Source organism: Canis lupus, chromosome 23, assembly GCF_011100685.1.
Source record: "Canis lupus familiaris isolate Mischka breed German Shepherd chromosome 23, alternate assembly UU_Cfam_GSD_1.0, whole genome shotgun sequence".
NCBI lineage: Eukaryota > Metazoa > Chordata > Mammalia > Carnivora > Canidae > Canis > Canis lupus.
In genome coordinates, this window is record NC_049244.1 from 30160305 (window position 1) to 30176895 (window position 16591).

General features: G+C 36.8%; 1 protein-coding gene across 3 annotated transcripts; it reads left to right on the top strand.

The window, feature by feature from the left end:
- The first annotated feature begins 209 nt into the window (after positions 1-209).
- Positions 210-13056, top strand: UBA5 (ubiquitin like modifier activating enzyme 5). 3 transcript variants are annotated; one of them, XM_038570864.1, is made up of 12 exons: positions 219-591; positions 2262-2307; positions 2420-2509; positions 7313-7422; positions 8175-8261; positions 8870-8954; positions 9634-9738; positions 9915-10042; positions 11724-11859; positions 12154-12229; positions 12364-12470; positions 12873-13056. In XM_038570864.1, exons 1-12 carry the CDS (start codon positions 362-364, stop codon positions 12954-12956), a joined length of 1284 nt encoding a protein of 427 aa, XP_038426792.1. In that variant the 5' UTR covers positions 219-361; the 3' UTR covers positions 12957-13056. The 3 variants fall into 3 exon arrangements, with proteins under 3 accessions (XP_038426793.1, XP_038426792.1, XP_038426794.1); XM_038570865.1 differs by lacking the exon at positions 9634-9738 and having other exon boundaries at positions 210-591; XM_038570866.1 differs by lacking the exon at positions 2262-2307 and having other exon boundaries at positions 465-591.
- Positions 13057-16591: the final 3535 nt, after the last annotated feature.

Consider the following 16591-nt stretch of genomic DNA (forward strand, 5'->3'; position numbering starts at 1 on the left):
CCTTGAACCCAGGAATAAAAGATCCTGGTGTTTCTCCTAGCCGCCGGGCTGGAAAGGCAATATCGCCGGCCGCGGGCTTTGGACACTAATGACCCACAGCTCTGCCGCGGCCTGGTCTCTTAGGACCCGGCAAAGAAGGAAGCTAAGAGGGGGGGGTTTTGTGTGTGTGTGTGTGTATGGGGGGGTGTTGTTTCCCCCCTGAGGGGGAGCGATGACTGCGGCGTACCGGAAGCGGTACCGTGGGAACCCGGCGGGAGCGGCGGAGACGTGTCGAGTGTGAGGCGCCGGGAGCACTTCCGCAGGGCTCTGGGCTAGGAAAGCGGCGGCGGCGGCTGCCTCCCCTTCCCCTCGCGGGGCCCGCATGCCTAGCAGCGTGGGGCGGCGGCGGCGGCGGCGGCGGCTGGGGGAGCTGGCGGCCGGGGTCCCAGCCATGGCCGAGCCCGTGCAGCGGCTGCAGCAGCGGGTGGAGGAGCTGGAGCGGGCCCTGGCTCAGGAGAGAAGTCGGCGGGCCGTGGGGGGAGGCGACGGAGGCGGCGGCCGGGTCCGCATCGAGAAGATGAGTTCGGAGGTGGTGGACTCCAACCCCTACAGGTGACCGGCGGGGCGGGGCGGGGCGGAGGCGGTGCAGTCAGGGTGTCCGAGTGGTCCGCAGTGAGGCGTCCCTTCGGGCCCACCTCCCGCGGCCTCCCACCTCCCTCCTCTTGTGCCGGGGTCCTGCGCCCTGACGCGCCGGGCCGAGTCTTCGAAGAGGTGAAAAGGCCGTCTTTCTCTTAAAACAGGCGCACACACATACACAAAACCAAACCCGAGTGAATCAGCCATATGGCGCTGCTCCCGGGCCTGCTGGGGATCAGGCGTCCCGTTACCTGATGCCTCTGCCGCAGTCTCCCTCGTTCTGCATAAAACCGATAGTAATAAGTCTCAGGAGATGACATCAGGGGTGAAGCCCACCAAGTGCTGAGCTTCGAGTTTCATAAAGGCTTCTCGGTATTGCAAAACCTGGGGACGTGGCGGGAGACCAGGATTAGCTTTAGCTTTAAAAGCTGTTGGGTTTCGCCAGCCTCGTCCGCTCCCGTCCTTTCAGCTGGTTGAATGTGGTGCAGTGGTTAAGAGGAAGGATTACCAGAGCCGGACCGATTGGAATCGGATCCCACCTCTTGGTAGCTCAGCGACCACGGGAAATGTTTGTGTAGAGTAGGGACCAATGGTACCAGTGAAATCTTCAGGTGATACCTAAAACTGAAAATGCAGAAGTAACAATGTTAGCAAGTTAGAGATGTGTTAGTAACAGTTGGAAATTAGGAAGGAGGGTTAAAGGGAGGAAGGGGCCAGAAGCCTGCAGAATTTCCTAGCAAGCTTGGTAGAACTATTTGACTCTCTAAAGTGTAAGTGAGGGGCACCTGGGTGGCTCAGCGGTTGAGCATCTGCTTTAGGCTCTGGTCGTGATCCCGGGGGTCCTGGGATCTAGTCCCACGTCGGGCTCCCTGCATGGAGCCTGCTTCTCCCTCTGCCTGTGTCTCTGCTTCTCTGTGTGTCTAATGAATAAGTAAATAAAAATCTAAAAAAACAAAGTGTAAATGAATGGGAATTTTATGTGTATAGGCTTAAATATATATTAAATACATAACAGACTAAAGTACTTAACAGTCTTTGGCATGCAGTTGGTACTTACTAAAAGTAGACATCGTCCATTATGAGCAGAGACAACTGATGTTAAACATTAAATATTTACATACGCTAAGAAAGCATGGAAAAATGTTGAAATTTCACTTCAACGTATCTCATCTGGACCCTTAACGTTTAAGTCAGTTGTTTCAATCTTGGTTGTCCATTAGACTATCTGAGGAGCTTATAAAAAAAATCTTGTTGCACAGGCTACATACACCTGGAAGGATAGTGTTTTTAAAGCTGCCCAGGTGATTTAGTGTCACCTGGTAAAAGCCCCTGAAAGATTTTTTTCTTTTAAATATTTTATTTATTTGATAGGGAGCATACACCAGAGAGCACAAGCAGGGGGAACAAGAGGGGGAGGGGGAGAAGCAGGCTCCCCTTTGAGCAGGGAGCAAAGCATGAGGCTCTATCCCAGGACCTGGGACCATGACCTGAGCTGAAGGCAGATGTTAACTGACTGAGCCACCCAAGCACCCCTGAAAGATTTCTTCTAAAGCATTAGCAATGATTGTGTTTTTCTGTGATGATGTGTTTACCTGTATCACAATTAAAAGATTGTAAGCTTTAAAACATTTTTTCATTGTTTTAAGCCGGCTAATGGCATTGAAACGAATGGGAATCGTAAGCGACTATGAGGTATGGTAAACCTTTCCAAGTTTTTGAAGATGATTTCAGTAAATGAAAATTATTTCTGATGACATTTTTGATGAAAAGCTAACCGACAAACCTATAATTTTGCGTTTCACAGAAAATCCGAACCTTTGCTGTAGCAATAGTAGGTGTTGGTGGAGTTGGTAGTGTGACTGCTGAAATGCTGACAAGATGTGGCATTGGTAAGGTAAAAACATTTCTCTTTGCCTGTCATAGGGAAACTTCTCACTTCTGGAGTAAATCAGGTACAAATTAGGAATTTTTCTCGTTACTAATGGTTTGTTGATTTGTGCTGTCTTTATTCATATTGTTCTTTCTACCCACAGTAGTTAAGACACAACCCCACCCAAATGGAAGCTGATAATCAGATAAAACAAGGAATATCCCAATTTTGTTCAATAAGTTTTTGTTTGGAATAAGATATATTACAATTTGGGCTGTTTTAAATATAGAAACTAGGAGAGAAGTCTGTTAAATTGATAGTATGTGAAACCCAGGCACCTAACATATTTTTTAAACATGCTTTATACAAGATGGACTAGAAAGCATGTACCTTTTTTTTTTTTTTTTTCAAAGAATAGTGGCCCTTTATTAACTTATTTTTAAAAATTTGTTGACCTACAGTATCAGTTTCGGTTTTGCAACACATTGAGTAATTCAACAGTTCTATACATTACTCAGTGCTCATAAGTACGGTCATCACCTGTCACCATATAACTTTAGTACAGTATTATTGAGTATATTCTCTATGCTGTACTTTTAATTTTCATGACTTATTTTTACTCAAAGAAAAGGAAAACCATTTGAAAAGATATATATACTCCTGTGTTTACTGCAGCATTTATTTACAATAGCCAAGATATGGAAGCAACCCAAGTGTCCATAGATAAATGAATGGATAAAGAAGATAGGTGTGTGTGTTTGTATAATGGAATATTACTCAGCCTTATAAAAGGATGAAATCTTGGCATTCATGACAGCATGGATGGTCCTGAGGATATTATCCTAAGTGAAATAAGAGAAAGACAAATATATGATTTCACTTATATGTGGAATCTAAAAAACAAAAATGAACAAACAAAAACTTTTAAAAGAAACTGGTGGTTGCCAGAGGGGAAGTGGGTGAGATAGGTGAAGAGATACAAACTTCTAGTTAGAAAATACCTTTCTTACTCTTAAAATTGAACTGGAGAATGCTCTAGATTTCTTTTAACCTATATGTAGCTTTTTTTTTTTTCTTTCACTTTTATCTAAAATCGATTTAGGTTGTGGGTAGGAAGGAGAGATAATCTTTCCTGGAAATCAGTATACTTAGTCTCAGATTTATAAAGGTAAAGCCTATGATGTTAGATTCTTAGTGGTTGAATACCAAAGCTTTCCACAATTGATTACCCCTCTTTAGCATTTTGACAAAGCAAGCATTTTTCCCACAAAGTTTATCAGTGCTTTTTAATATGTTGGTCTTGTCCCATGCCTCCCCCCCTTTTTTTAAAAGATTTAATTTACTTTTTGAGAGAGAGTGTAAGTGAGTGAGCATGGGGAGGGAGAGAGGGACAAAGAGTCTGCACTGAGCACAGGAGCCAGATTGTGGGGCTCAATCTCAGGATTCTGAGATCATGACCTGAGTTGAAATCAAGAGTTGGACACTCAACTGACTGAGCCATCCAGGCATCCCCATGCCCCAAATTTTTAAAAGAAAATGGTTTCCAAGTTGGCATTTATTTATCAACATAGAAAAGGCAACATAAAAATTCTATAAGTGTTTATTAACCTTTTAAAGTCTTTGAAGTTTACAAAAGCCAGCCAACGATTGGTTATAGTTGATCAAAGAATCACAGCTGATTGACCTAGGATAATAGAGATCATGGAGATTATGGGTCTTAGGTTTGATGTGCTTCAGAATCATTTCATAGGCTTCTTAAAACATAGACCCTACCCCAGTGGTTTTGATTCCTTAGGTTTTTAGTGCACCTAAGAATTTGAGTTTGTATTAAGTCCCCAGGTGATTCTGATGTTCTAGGGGGATTTTTTTTTTTAAGATTTTATTTATTCATGAGAGACCCAGAGAGACAGGCAGAGACATAGGCAGAGGGATAAGCAGGCTCCATGCAGGGAGCCCAATGTGGGACTCAATCCTGGGACTCCAGAATCATACCCCGGGCTGAAGGCGGCACCAAACCCTTGGGCCATCGGGGCTGCCCTAGGGGGATTTTTAAGAACTGCTGGATCCCTGCTACTCAGTCTGATGCCCTAAGTAGTAGCATCAGCATCACCTGGGAGCTTGTTAGTAATAAATACTTCCAAGCCCCATGCCAGACACGCTGAATTAAGGATCTGTATTTTAACAAATCTCCATATGATTTGTATATATATTAAAGTTAGCCCCCCCACCCAGGAAAAAGGTTAGCCTTTATATTTCTTTACTTTTTTTTTTTTTTAAAGATTTTATTTATTTATTTATGAGAGAGAGAGAGAGGCTGAGGGAGAAGCAGGCTCCATGCAGGGAGCCTGATGTGGAACTCGATCCCGGGTCTCCAGGATCAGGCCCTGGGCTGAAGGCGGCACTAAACTGCTGAGCCACCAGGGCTGCCCAGCCTCTATATTTCTGATAAGCTTCCAGTGATACGGATACTGCTAGTCCAGACCACATTTTGAGTAGCAAGGATCTAGAACAATGGTTATCAAATATTTCTAAGATTAGAATCACCTGAGAAGTTCAAAAAAATTTTGCTATCTATAATAGAATAGAATCAACCTCTGGGGATGGGACCCAGACATCAGTATTTTTTAAAAAAACTCTCCAAGGGATTCCAATGTGCATTCAAGTTTTATTATTTTTTATTATTATTTTTATTTATTTATGATAGTCACACAGAGAGAGAGAGAGGCAGAGACACAGGCAGAGGGAGAAGCAGGCTCCATGCACCGGGAGCCCGACATGGGATTCGATCCCTGGTCTCCAGGATCGCGCCCTGGGCCAAAGGCAGGCGCCAAACCGCTGCGCCACCCAGGGATCCCTGCGTTCAAGTTTTAAGTTAAGGATCTCATAGGTTAAGTTTCAGAATTCTTTTCAATATATAAAACAGATAAACAAGGAGTTAATTCATGCTTAAACAGGGAATTTTTTTTTTTTTTTTGCCTTTTTGAGAGAATTTTATTTGGTTCTTACAAAGGTTGTTGCAATATGAAAGTCATTTTTGTTTGATAGAAATATCAAGCTGTCTTGTCAAACACACTGAAGTAACCTAAAAATATATTTCAGAGCTCACAGAGCTTAAAAAGAGCAAAGATTATATGCAACCAGACAAAGCCTATTTCTGCATTTCCTATTTCTTGCCCAGACTGCTTTGCTTACCAGACTGTCACTAAACATCTTGAGGAAATGCAGGGATCATTTTGTTTGGAATCTTAGACACACCAGAACACATAATATTTACAAAGAAACTTTTACAGATACATTAATTGAAAAGATACCATCTAGAAATGTAATCTTGAAATCTTTTTCTTGCCAATTGATCACGAAGCAAGATGGGAGACTTCAAGCCCACCTTTTAACCCCTTTGAGGTGTCCTGGATCACCAGATCTAGATCAGCTCCTTTATTTTACAGAGGAAGATACAGGCCTAAAAAGTGAGTGACTTATCCATGATCAGAGCTAATTTGTGACAGAGCTACAACTGATATTTCCTATCCCCAAATTTGAGATATCCTGTCACTTATAAGTCACTTACAAACCAGCTATGAAGCTGATGACTCAAGTGATTTCCTGTCACTTATAAGTCACTTATAAACCAGCTATGAAGCTGATGACTCAAATTTAATACTTGGCCTGACTTAATAAGTAGAGTCTAATGAGCTGAAATAAACTATATCTTGGAGACTTTTAAGTCGAGTCAGAAAATTGTAGAGGGCAGACAGAGGAGATGCATTTTTTCTAGCAAGATATTAAGAGTTACCCAGGGGTTGTTCTGTAGGTTGGGTTAATTTCGTTATTAAGATTCCCCCCCATACCCCCCCCCTTTTTTTTTTAAATTTTAGCTGTGTACAGGATAATGCACCATAAGCCACAGCCCCCTCAACCACTGCTGTAACCTTTGCTTCTGTGCTCACTTTACCCTGGCATTTTGCCATACTTTTGTTTTTATTGTTAAACTTAGGATGCTGAGAATTGTGTTAGTCACAGAATTTTAGATGAAGGAAGGGACCTTGGAAATATTTGGGTGCAACCTGTTCTTACTGATAAAAAATGGAATCTTTAAAAAGGTGTGTGTGTGAGTGTGAGAAATGCTGTCATGTCTAAATACATGGAAGGAAACAACAACTTACTGGGTAGTAATTCTGTTTGGGGTGATATTTTAGGCGTGGGTTAAAAATGGTGTCCTAGTCACAAAGGGAGTCATGTTATACTATGGTTTTAAGTTATGGCATTTGTTTTTATCTTATTTATTTATTAATCTTATTTTTTGAGAGAGAGTGAGTGAGCATGGGCAGGGAAGGGGCAGAGGGAGAAACAGATTCCTTGCCGAGTAGGGAGCCAGACATGGAACTCCACCGGGATCATGAGCTGAGCTGAGCTCAGATGCTTAACTGAGCTACCCAGGTGCCTTGTTGTTTTTATCTTAAAATTTCACTTCTCTAATGTGTTCTTGGTCTTCAGTAAACAATTGGAATGAAATGGAATAAACAGTTTTTCAGTGAATCCTTTAGAGAGGCAGTAAGTATTAGGGTTTGGGTACAGATGCTGGGTTGAGAATGCCTGAATTTGAACCTCATTTTCATATGTATTAGCTGAGTGGCTTTGGGGCATGTGTCATAGTTGTCTCATTTATACCTATATGAGCATTAAATGAATTAATATTTTTAGAGCTAGCTAATATTACTGTCAAACTATTAAAACCCATCAAATGTAAAGTCCACTAATTGATTCTTTGTTATTTTTAGCTTATATTTCGGTATGTTTTTCATCAAAATACCACTGTTTTCATTTTAGTTGCTACTCTTTGACTATGACAAGGTGGAACTGGCCAATATGAATAGACTTTTCTTCCAACCTCATCAAGCAGGATTAAGTAAAGTTCAAGCAGCAGAATATACTTTGAGGTAAAGGGAATTAGCAATTAAAGACTATAGTGAAATCTTAGTTCGTGTATTTTTATTTAAGTTAATGCACAAACTTTTCTCTATAAAATGCAGGTTTTACTATACAGATTGTCTTACCTCTTGGAACTGGGTTGGCAAACTTTCTGTATAGGGCGAAGTAGTAAATATTTAAGGCTTGGAGGGCCAACTGTGAAACTGTCTAGCTATGTAGTTGTAGTGCAATAGCTGCTGTAGGCAATAGAAAAATGAGTGAGCATGGCTGCTCCAATAAAACTTTGCTTATGGACTCTGAAGTTTAAATTCCATGTAATTTTAGCCTATTACGAAACATCGTTCTTCTAAGGAAAAACCATTCATAGCTTGCAGACTTTATAAAAATAGATTTGACACTAGTGGCCTGCCTTGCCAACCTTTAATAAGTTTCTTTGTGGCCCCAAACATGCTTGCACTGAATTAAATAAGGAATAGGGAAGCTCTTTTTGTCAGGCTCAGTGGTAACTCAACAGAGGTGATAAGAGCTTAATTCTAAGCACATACATGGTGGGAATAGTTTTGTAATATGCAGTCAAAATGTTGTGAATGTGGTAGTCCTTGAAGTGGGGCAAAATAAATAGAAGAGGACTTTGGATTTTCTTTGAATAGTTTGAATTCCATTTTTCTAACCTCATAAATGATCTTTTTCAGTTCTTTTTCCTGCTTTCATTTAGTATTCCTACCAGTAGTTTAATAATCATTCCCTTTTTTCCTCTCAGGAACATTAATCCTGATGTTCTTTTTGAAGTACACAACTACAATATAACCACAGTCGAAAACTTTCAACATTTCATGGATAGAATAAGGTAAATTTTATTTATGAATATTTTGTACAGTGTCTAGCTTAAACAAGTAATAGAAAATCTCTTGATGTTTATTTAACTCAATGAGTTCATACATTCAATATATATTTGTTTTTAAAATAGTTTTCTGTGCGGTCTTTATGTATTAGGAGCCCAGTAAAAAGTTAAGTATTGTCCAAAAACACAATAGTAACAACAATAAAAAAAAACAAAAAACTTGTTATGATTAAAAAGGGATCCTCAATTTTAAGTTCTGTGTTCTAGATTATATTTCTATGTGAAAGTGATTTCCTGCAGAATGTTGTAACAAACACTGAGATATTGAATTGTATTCAATTTTTATTACGTGTGGAGTGAAACATGAATAAAAGTCTGGAAGCTGATAGGGAAATGGTAATTTTTTGCCTTCCAGGAGTAGAACTGTAGTATCATTCATGTTATATTCATATTACTTAATACTCTTTACTAGATCTTTAATATTAAATACCATGTCATGATTGTACTCATTTACTGAAAGAATAAATGTGTGCCTGAACAAATGCAGTCTAATTAGAGGGTATTTTGTGTCCTGATTCCCCCGCTCCCCAATAAAATTTATTTGCTTTACCTAGTAATGGTGGATTAGAAGAAGGAAAACCTGTTGACCTAGTTCTTAGCTGCGTGGACAATTTTGAAGCTCGGATGACAATAAATACAGTAAGTATTCCTTTTGTCTAAGATGTTAACACTCATGGATTCATCTATTTTCTTGTATAGTTCTGCATTTAAACCCTTATGTGTTCTGTTAATTTTTAATGATCTCTTAGCCTGCCTTTGAGATTCTAATGGCTGTGGGATTTGTCTAGCCTTACTGATGTGGCTTATGTTTTTAGTATCCTATTTCCTCCAATACAGGAAATTATAACATAGTAGATACTTCTGAAGTACAATATTTAAGATAAAGATTTAATCTTAAGATGTCTTATTCTTTGTCAGCATTGGTTTTGACTTTCATTACTTTAGGTATAAATATAAATTGCCTACAAACCTAGTTTCTCAGAAATAAAATTCTTTTGAATTACTGTGTTTTCAACTTTTCAAAAGAGATTTTGCAGTTAATTGATGAAATTATTTTAGAAAAATGAATTTTTACTTTAATATATCCTATAAACCTAATGGTTCAATTTAATTAGGTATTTATTGACTGCTTGCTTAAATGCTGTCACTTTACTTTTTAGAGAGTGGCATTTGCCAGGGAATTCCACTATTTATAACTTTCTCTTGAAAAATTTAAAAACATCTTGGTAATCCATTTAGTTAAACCCCAATTTTTCAAGAAAAGAACTTATGGTAAATTACTTCTTTTGATGTTATGTTTTCACCTATTTCTACTAAGGCTTGTAATGAACTTGGGCAAACGTGGATGGAGTCTGGGGTCAGTGAAAATGCTGTGTCAGGGCATATACAGCTCATAATTCCTGGAGAATCTGCTTGTTTTGCGGTATGCATGATTTATTTTGGCTTTTTTTTTTTTTTTCCCCACTGTTAAGTACTAGAGTTCCTAGGGATGTTGAAAATGTATTCAGAGAAAAAACAAACTTTGAATGTGATAGAATACTATGTTACACTTTTTCCTTTTGTTTTGAAATATATTTTCTTTCATTCTTTTTCACGTAGTGTGCTCCACCACTTGTAGTTGCTGCAAATATTGATGAAAAGACTCTGAAACGAGAAGGTGTTTGTGCAGCCAGTCTTCCTACCACTATGGGAGTGGTTGCTGGGATCTTAGTTCAAAATGTGTTAAAGTGAGTGAGGGCTAATTTTTCTGAATAGTCTTGATTGTTTTTGATGGAAATATATTTCATAAAGCATCTCAAATATTGGAATTACTATTTAAGTAGTTTTCTAAAATCTAGTTTTAAATATACATACATTTTTATATATGCATAATATAATGTACTTTTAATTTACATACATATCTTAGTATATCTAATTTAAACATATTAATACACATATGTTACTCTGCATTTAGAATAGCTCTTGTTAAATGGTACAGTGGTACTAGTGTATTTATGAAGTAGTGACCAAATGACTTAAATCTCTGCAGTTTTGACCAAAGGGCATAAACATACCTCTTTATTTAATTCTTACTAAAAATAACACCAATGTGATTATACATTAATGAGGATAATATCTCTGCTATCCAAAAACATATCCAGCAACCACATCATCTAAACTACAGCAAAAAAGAAGGGCAAAGATTTCTTTGCAGCTAAAATTAATGTCAAAGAATTTTTGAACCAACTCACATTTTATTAAAAGCAGAACCTTTTTAAGGTTTTTTTTTCTATATCAGGCCATTTTTTTCTCTCACTTTACAACTTTAGTAAGCTTTATGTTTCTTAACCGTCCAATATAATAAGAACAAATTGCAGCATGATATACAGAAGCACCCTAATACCAGAAGTGTCAGCTACCAGCAAAAAAATTGTGAAAAGCATGTATGAGAACTCTCAAGGCAACTGTCTAGGGCTATTTCATATAAGACAACTTCACTTTACAAACTACACAAAATTCAGTAGGCCCTATCTAAAAACCTTTTATAGTATGCTACAAAAAAGGTGGGGAAAAATCACGGTTATACACTATTCTCTTCAGGATGTATAATATGTAGCCAAGCCCCTATCGATGGACATTAAAGCTACTTAGATTTTTTTATTTTGCTTTATTAACAATGCTGCAAATATCTTGCATATATTTTTGTATAGATTTTTCTAGATACAAACTTTTAGAAGTGGAATTTGAGTTTATGCAATATTTATTTTGAGAGTATTAAATTTCTCCTTCAAAAGTATTATACATTTCTGTCACAATGTTGGAGTACCTGATTCAGCCACACCAATTGATAACATTGGGTATCATCAGACTTTTTAATCTTTGTTAATTTAATGGGTGAAAAATGGGTATCTCATTTTAATTTTCAGTTTATGGAAAGGGGTGAGCACTTACATTTTTCTGTGAATTGTCTGCTTATCATTTGGTCAGTTTCTTTGTCTTGTATATTAACATTTGTTGCAAATATTTTTCCTTTTGTTTATATTTTATATGGGATTTTTCCTCTCCATATAATCTTCTAAAATCAGATTTGACTGGCAGGGAGCACAAGGGAGCACAAGGGAGCTTTGTGGCATACCCGACATGTTCTGTATTTTGATCTGGTAGTGATTACATGGGTGAAGACTTTTGGAAAATTTCATTGAACTGTACATTTAAGATTGTAAACTTTATAATAAGTTGTGTATAAAAACTTCTAAACAGTAGTTAGATTTAGTACCATGTCTCAGGGATTCTTCATATTTTAATCTGACATCTTAAAGTACTATTTTGTTACAAAGATCATTATGTACTTAAAAACCATTTTTTTAAAAAAAATTCTAATACTTTCATGATTTAGTTCTTTAAGTGTACTTTGATTTGTTTTTCTAGGTTTCTGTTAAATTTTGGTACTGTTAGTTTTTACCTTGGATATAATGCAATGCAAGATTTTTTCCCTACTATGTCCATGAAGCCAAATCCTCAGTGCGATGACCGAAATTGCAGGAAGCACCAAGAAGAATACAAGGTATACACCAATCCATCACAATGTGTGAGAGGTCATATTATTCGGACAATAATTTAAAACAGTTTTTTAGATTTGGAATACAAGATAGATGGATTCCTGGATTTTGAAAGTTTTCTTGATTGTATCCCTAAGGTGGAAATGTCAGCAAAAAATTCACCATGCTCCAAAAGTGAAAAAAATCTGTTGAAGTCTTTCTTGCTTTGAGTAAAATAAAAAGCCTGTCTGAATTCTTGCTCAATGCTGTTGATGCCTGAGAATGAGTAAGAATAAATTGATACTGTTTGATTTCTACAGAAAAAGGTAGCAGCATTGCCCAAACAGGAGGCTATTCAAGAAGAGGAAGAGATAATACATGAAGACAATGAGTGGGGTAGGAATTCTTTCATAAACTGAAATGGCATCATCAAATGTCTTATGGGAGGAAATAGAATTAAGTTATACAGATTTTGAGTAATTATTGCTTATTAAGTTCCTTGAAAACTATTATAAAATTTAATTTTCTAGGTATTGAGTTGGTATCTGAGGTTTCAGAAGAGGAACTAAAAAATTCTTCAGGTCCAGTTCCTGACTTACCTGAAGGAATTACAGTGGCATACACAATTCCCAAAAAGGTACATCCAAAATCTGATTTACCATAAGTAAATGTCATATAAGAGAAAATGTCTGCTTATCTTCTCTCATCTTTTTCCTATTTTATAATGCCAATGCAGTATTTCCTGTTTTTTACACTATAGGCGTTAAGATGTGAGAGGTATTCAGTGTTAATGTAGAAATAGGCACAGTGCCTTTTAAACTGTTTGAAACACAGACCTAAAATGGTGTTCTTGACTCATTAATGGATAAAGTAGGTTTTGATTAATGAAGGTAACATTTTTGTATATTGAGATGTCAGCCATAATACAATTTTAAAAATACCACTGCAATAGAGATCATGGTTACAACTTAGTGATTTTGTATTCCTAAGCATTGTAAATCTTGTTATTTTTCACAATGTTTCCCTTATTTGTTGATAGCAAGAAGATTCTGTAGCTGAGGTAACTGTGGAAGATTCTGGTGAAAGCTTGGAAGACCTTATGGCCAAAATGAAGAATATGTAGATAATGGACTGACCTATTATTTCCTGAGTTTAAGCCTACTCTCTTGCAATTAAAAAAAAAAAAAAAGAAAGAAAGAAAATTTTTTTTTTAAGAAAACCAACAACGCGGGCAGCCCGGGTGGCTCAGCGGTTTAGTGTCGCCTTCGGCCCAGGGCGTGATCCTGGAGTCCTGGGATCGAGTCCTACATTGATTGGGCTCCCTGCGTGGAACCTGCTTCTCCCTCTGCCTGGTCTCTGCCTCTCTCTCTCTCTCTCTCTCTTTCTGTCTTTCAGGAATAAATAAAATCTTAAAACAAAAACAAAACAACAATGCTTAGGGCAACATTGATACATAATCTTCACAGAATTGTTAACACTTTTTGAAATTACTGTGTTATTTGTCCCTTTTCAACTCAATCAGTAATTCCTAAAACTCCTGTTTCATTCCAGTTAAGAAAACTTGAAAACTTAGCCACTGAAATGCTTTGACCTTTTGGGAGGGGTGGGAAGAAAGGACCAATATGATGCTCTATTTCTTTTCCTTCTAGTAATCCTTTGTGGTCTGTTGCCTGAGGCCATGGATAATACAGTAGTATGCAGTTCTCAAATATAGGGAAAGTACAGGAGGTACAACCTGTTGATTAGAGCTAGCAGGTATCTACTCATTGATTTAGAATCCCTCTCTATAAGAAGACTATCCACTATTATTAACTTGGCCAACAGTGAATTTAAAATAGTTAAGCTACAAAATAAATATCCTTTCAAATGTTACCTGATGAAATACAAGAGAAAATGTAGTCATTGGAAAAGTCTGTAAACATGTGAATTCAAAACCAGACAAAGGCAAATAAAAGTAAGCTTTCTTCATGGATAAACAAAGGTATTTTCAGGAAGTACAAATTACTGTATTTCTGCACTGACCAAGGAAAAGAAATCCTGCATCTGTAGAACACACATCTGGAGTCACTGCACTTTACTGAGGATCAAGGAATAAATTTAGGCTAAGATCATCTAGATTATGCCCATCATATGGGCTACTTTCTGAATACTTCATAAAATTTGATTTTCTGGATAACTAGATAATTGTCCTGTACTGGCATAAAAGGGACCTAAATTACCTCTGAAATGATGGACATGTATTTATTCACTGGAATAGTATAATTTACCCTGATCATGACCTACTGAATCACAAATTGATAAACTGGTTTTCTCTAACATTGCATACAAATAATGAAAGCTTAGAGAACCTTAAATTCCCAATGGTTTGGAGACCAATAAAAATACGTATGTGTAGCCTTTATCAGTAGGATACTACTATGCTGATCCTCTATATTGATGATTTTTTTTTGTTTTGAAGATATGAATGAGTAAATTGTATCTCTAGAGAAGAAATGTTATTACAAAATTTAAAAATGCAATTTTCACTTGTAAAATAAAGTTTTAAAAACTGATTTCAGAAAGTCCCAAATATCAAATATGCTCAATGTATTTGTTTTGAGATTCTAGAATCATATAGTGATTCTTCTGTTTGGAGTAAGGTCAGGAAAATGGGATGGTAGCCTTGAAACTTATGTTGCCTTGGTAGGTCATTTGTCATTAAACAAAAATTAGTGAATTCATCTGTAAAAGTTTTTTTTCTAGTTACCTGAAATGTTTTGAATTTCAAAAAAGAAATGTAGTCTAAAAATAACCCCACTTCTTTGGAACTTATGGTATATTGATTTGGTAAGGCTTTGCTATATAAAAGCTCCACTCCCAGTGTGGAGCCCAATACGGGGCCTAAAGTCAGACTTGGCTTTGCTTATAATTTAAAAATTGTATAGTTGGATAAAGTATAATAGCCTTTGTTCTTAACATGGCATTGCACACTGCTGGTGTCGTATTGGTGGCCCAATACGGGGCCTAAAGTCAGACTTGGCTTTGCTTATAATTTAAAAATTGTATAGTTGGATAAAGTATAATAGCCTTTGTTCTTAACATGGCATTGCACACTGCTGGTGTCTTATACTGTACCAACTCTTTTATCTAAGTTATCTAATTTCTTTGTCTAATGTCTTCCATTAAAAATAGTTGAATTATTTACCCCCAAAAAATCTGGTAACAGGTGTCTTTTGCTACCTGGAGTGCTCTCTTGAAAGTCTGTATGCCATGAAAACTTACAAGAGCTGATTATGAGAAATTAATCATCACTGAGTCATTACTAAATAAACCGATAGTGGTTGACCATATTTATAAAGACTTATTTCTAATGTGAAAGAAGGAAACACACTCACCGAATTGCTTTAGCACAAAAGCTCTAAATTATAGTAAAACTATATGTTTAGCTTTAACCCCTTCCCTGCTGTTAATGGGAAGTTAATTTATGTACTACTTAAATGTTTTATGTAGTAAAAAATATGTATTCTAGGTTTTTCTCATAAAAATACTCCTTGAATACCTATAAACATGCTGATCGACACAAAAAGGTAATGACCATTTAATAATAATAAGGAAGCTTTAACCCTCCAATTGCATTTTCCCCCATATTTCTCTTTTTGCAAAGTATTAATGAAAATGAACTACAACCACCATTTTTTGGTTCCTACCAATTCACATATATTTGAGTAGGCTGAAAGCTACCTTTTTCATTGCAAAGGTGTGTATCAATGTGAACATATATCTGAGAACCTCAAATACAAAAAGGTGTCTGTCCTGGCTATTTTTATTTTTTTAAGTAGGCATTTTACATGAAAACATTTGAGTTGGTAGTATAATAAGTAAAAAGATCAAAATATTTGAGTTGGTATAAGTAGTAAGATCAAAATATGCTTTCAAAAATATATTTAAACAAATTTTGTGAAATATATGCAGTCATTAACCCAACTGTAATTAATGGATTTTTGCTATAAATCACTTTGAATACTATGTTTGCACTTATGTTTTTCAAGTCCAAATTTGTAGGAACAAAGAATGCCTATTATTCTTTTGCTAGTTTTTCTTTTCAGGCTCCTAGAATGTTAGATTATTTCCTAAAGCAGTTTTTTTAAAGGCATTAAACTTAATATACTACTTACTTATAATGCATTAAATCTTCCATTTTAGTAGCTTAAATCTGAAATCAGTGTATGGTAATTTGTGAATTTACTTTGTGCCTTTTATAGCTGGCAAACCCTCAAAGATGTGCTTTGGTCATATTTTATCTTATTTCCTTTTGAACTTCTCTCAAAAGGGGGATGCTCATTTCCTACCAAATTTCTTCTAAGTCACCATTATATTATAGTGCCTGAGAATCAGACCATTGCTTCTCAGACTTAGGTGCGTATGCATCACCTGGAGATCTAGCCAAATTGCAGGTTCTGATTCAGTAGTTCTGAGGAGAGGACCTAGAGTCTTAATTTTTCATAAGCTCCCAGGTGGTACTGATGATCCTGGTTCATGGACCACCCTGTGTGTAGCCATGCCTTACAGAACATTAACCAAAACCCTATAAAGTCACCAAAACTTTTGAGCAAACTACTCCGTATTGATAACATTCAAGTAGTTTTTGTAATGTTCAAACTCTTGTATAAACTGAAGTGGGGAAAATATGTTGAAATTGCACTTTTAAAACGAAGTATGGTTATTACATCTTTCACCTTTATAATTAAAATGTTGGAATCTTACAGGTATTAAAATTGA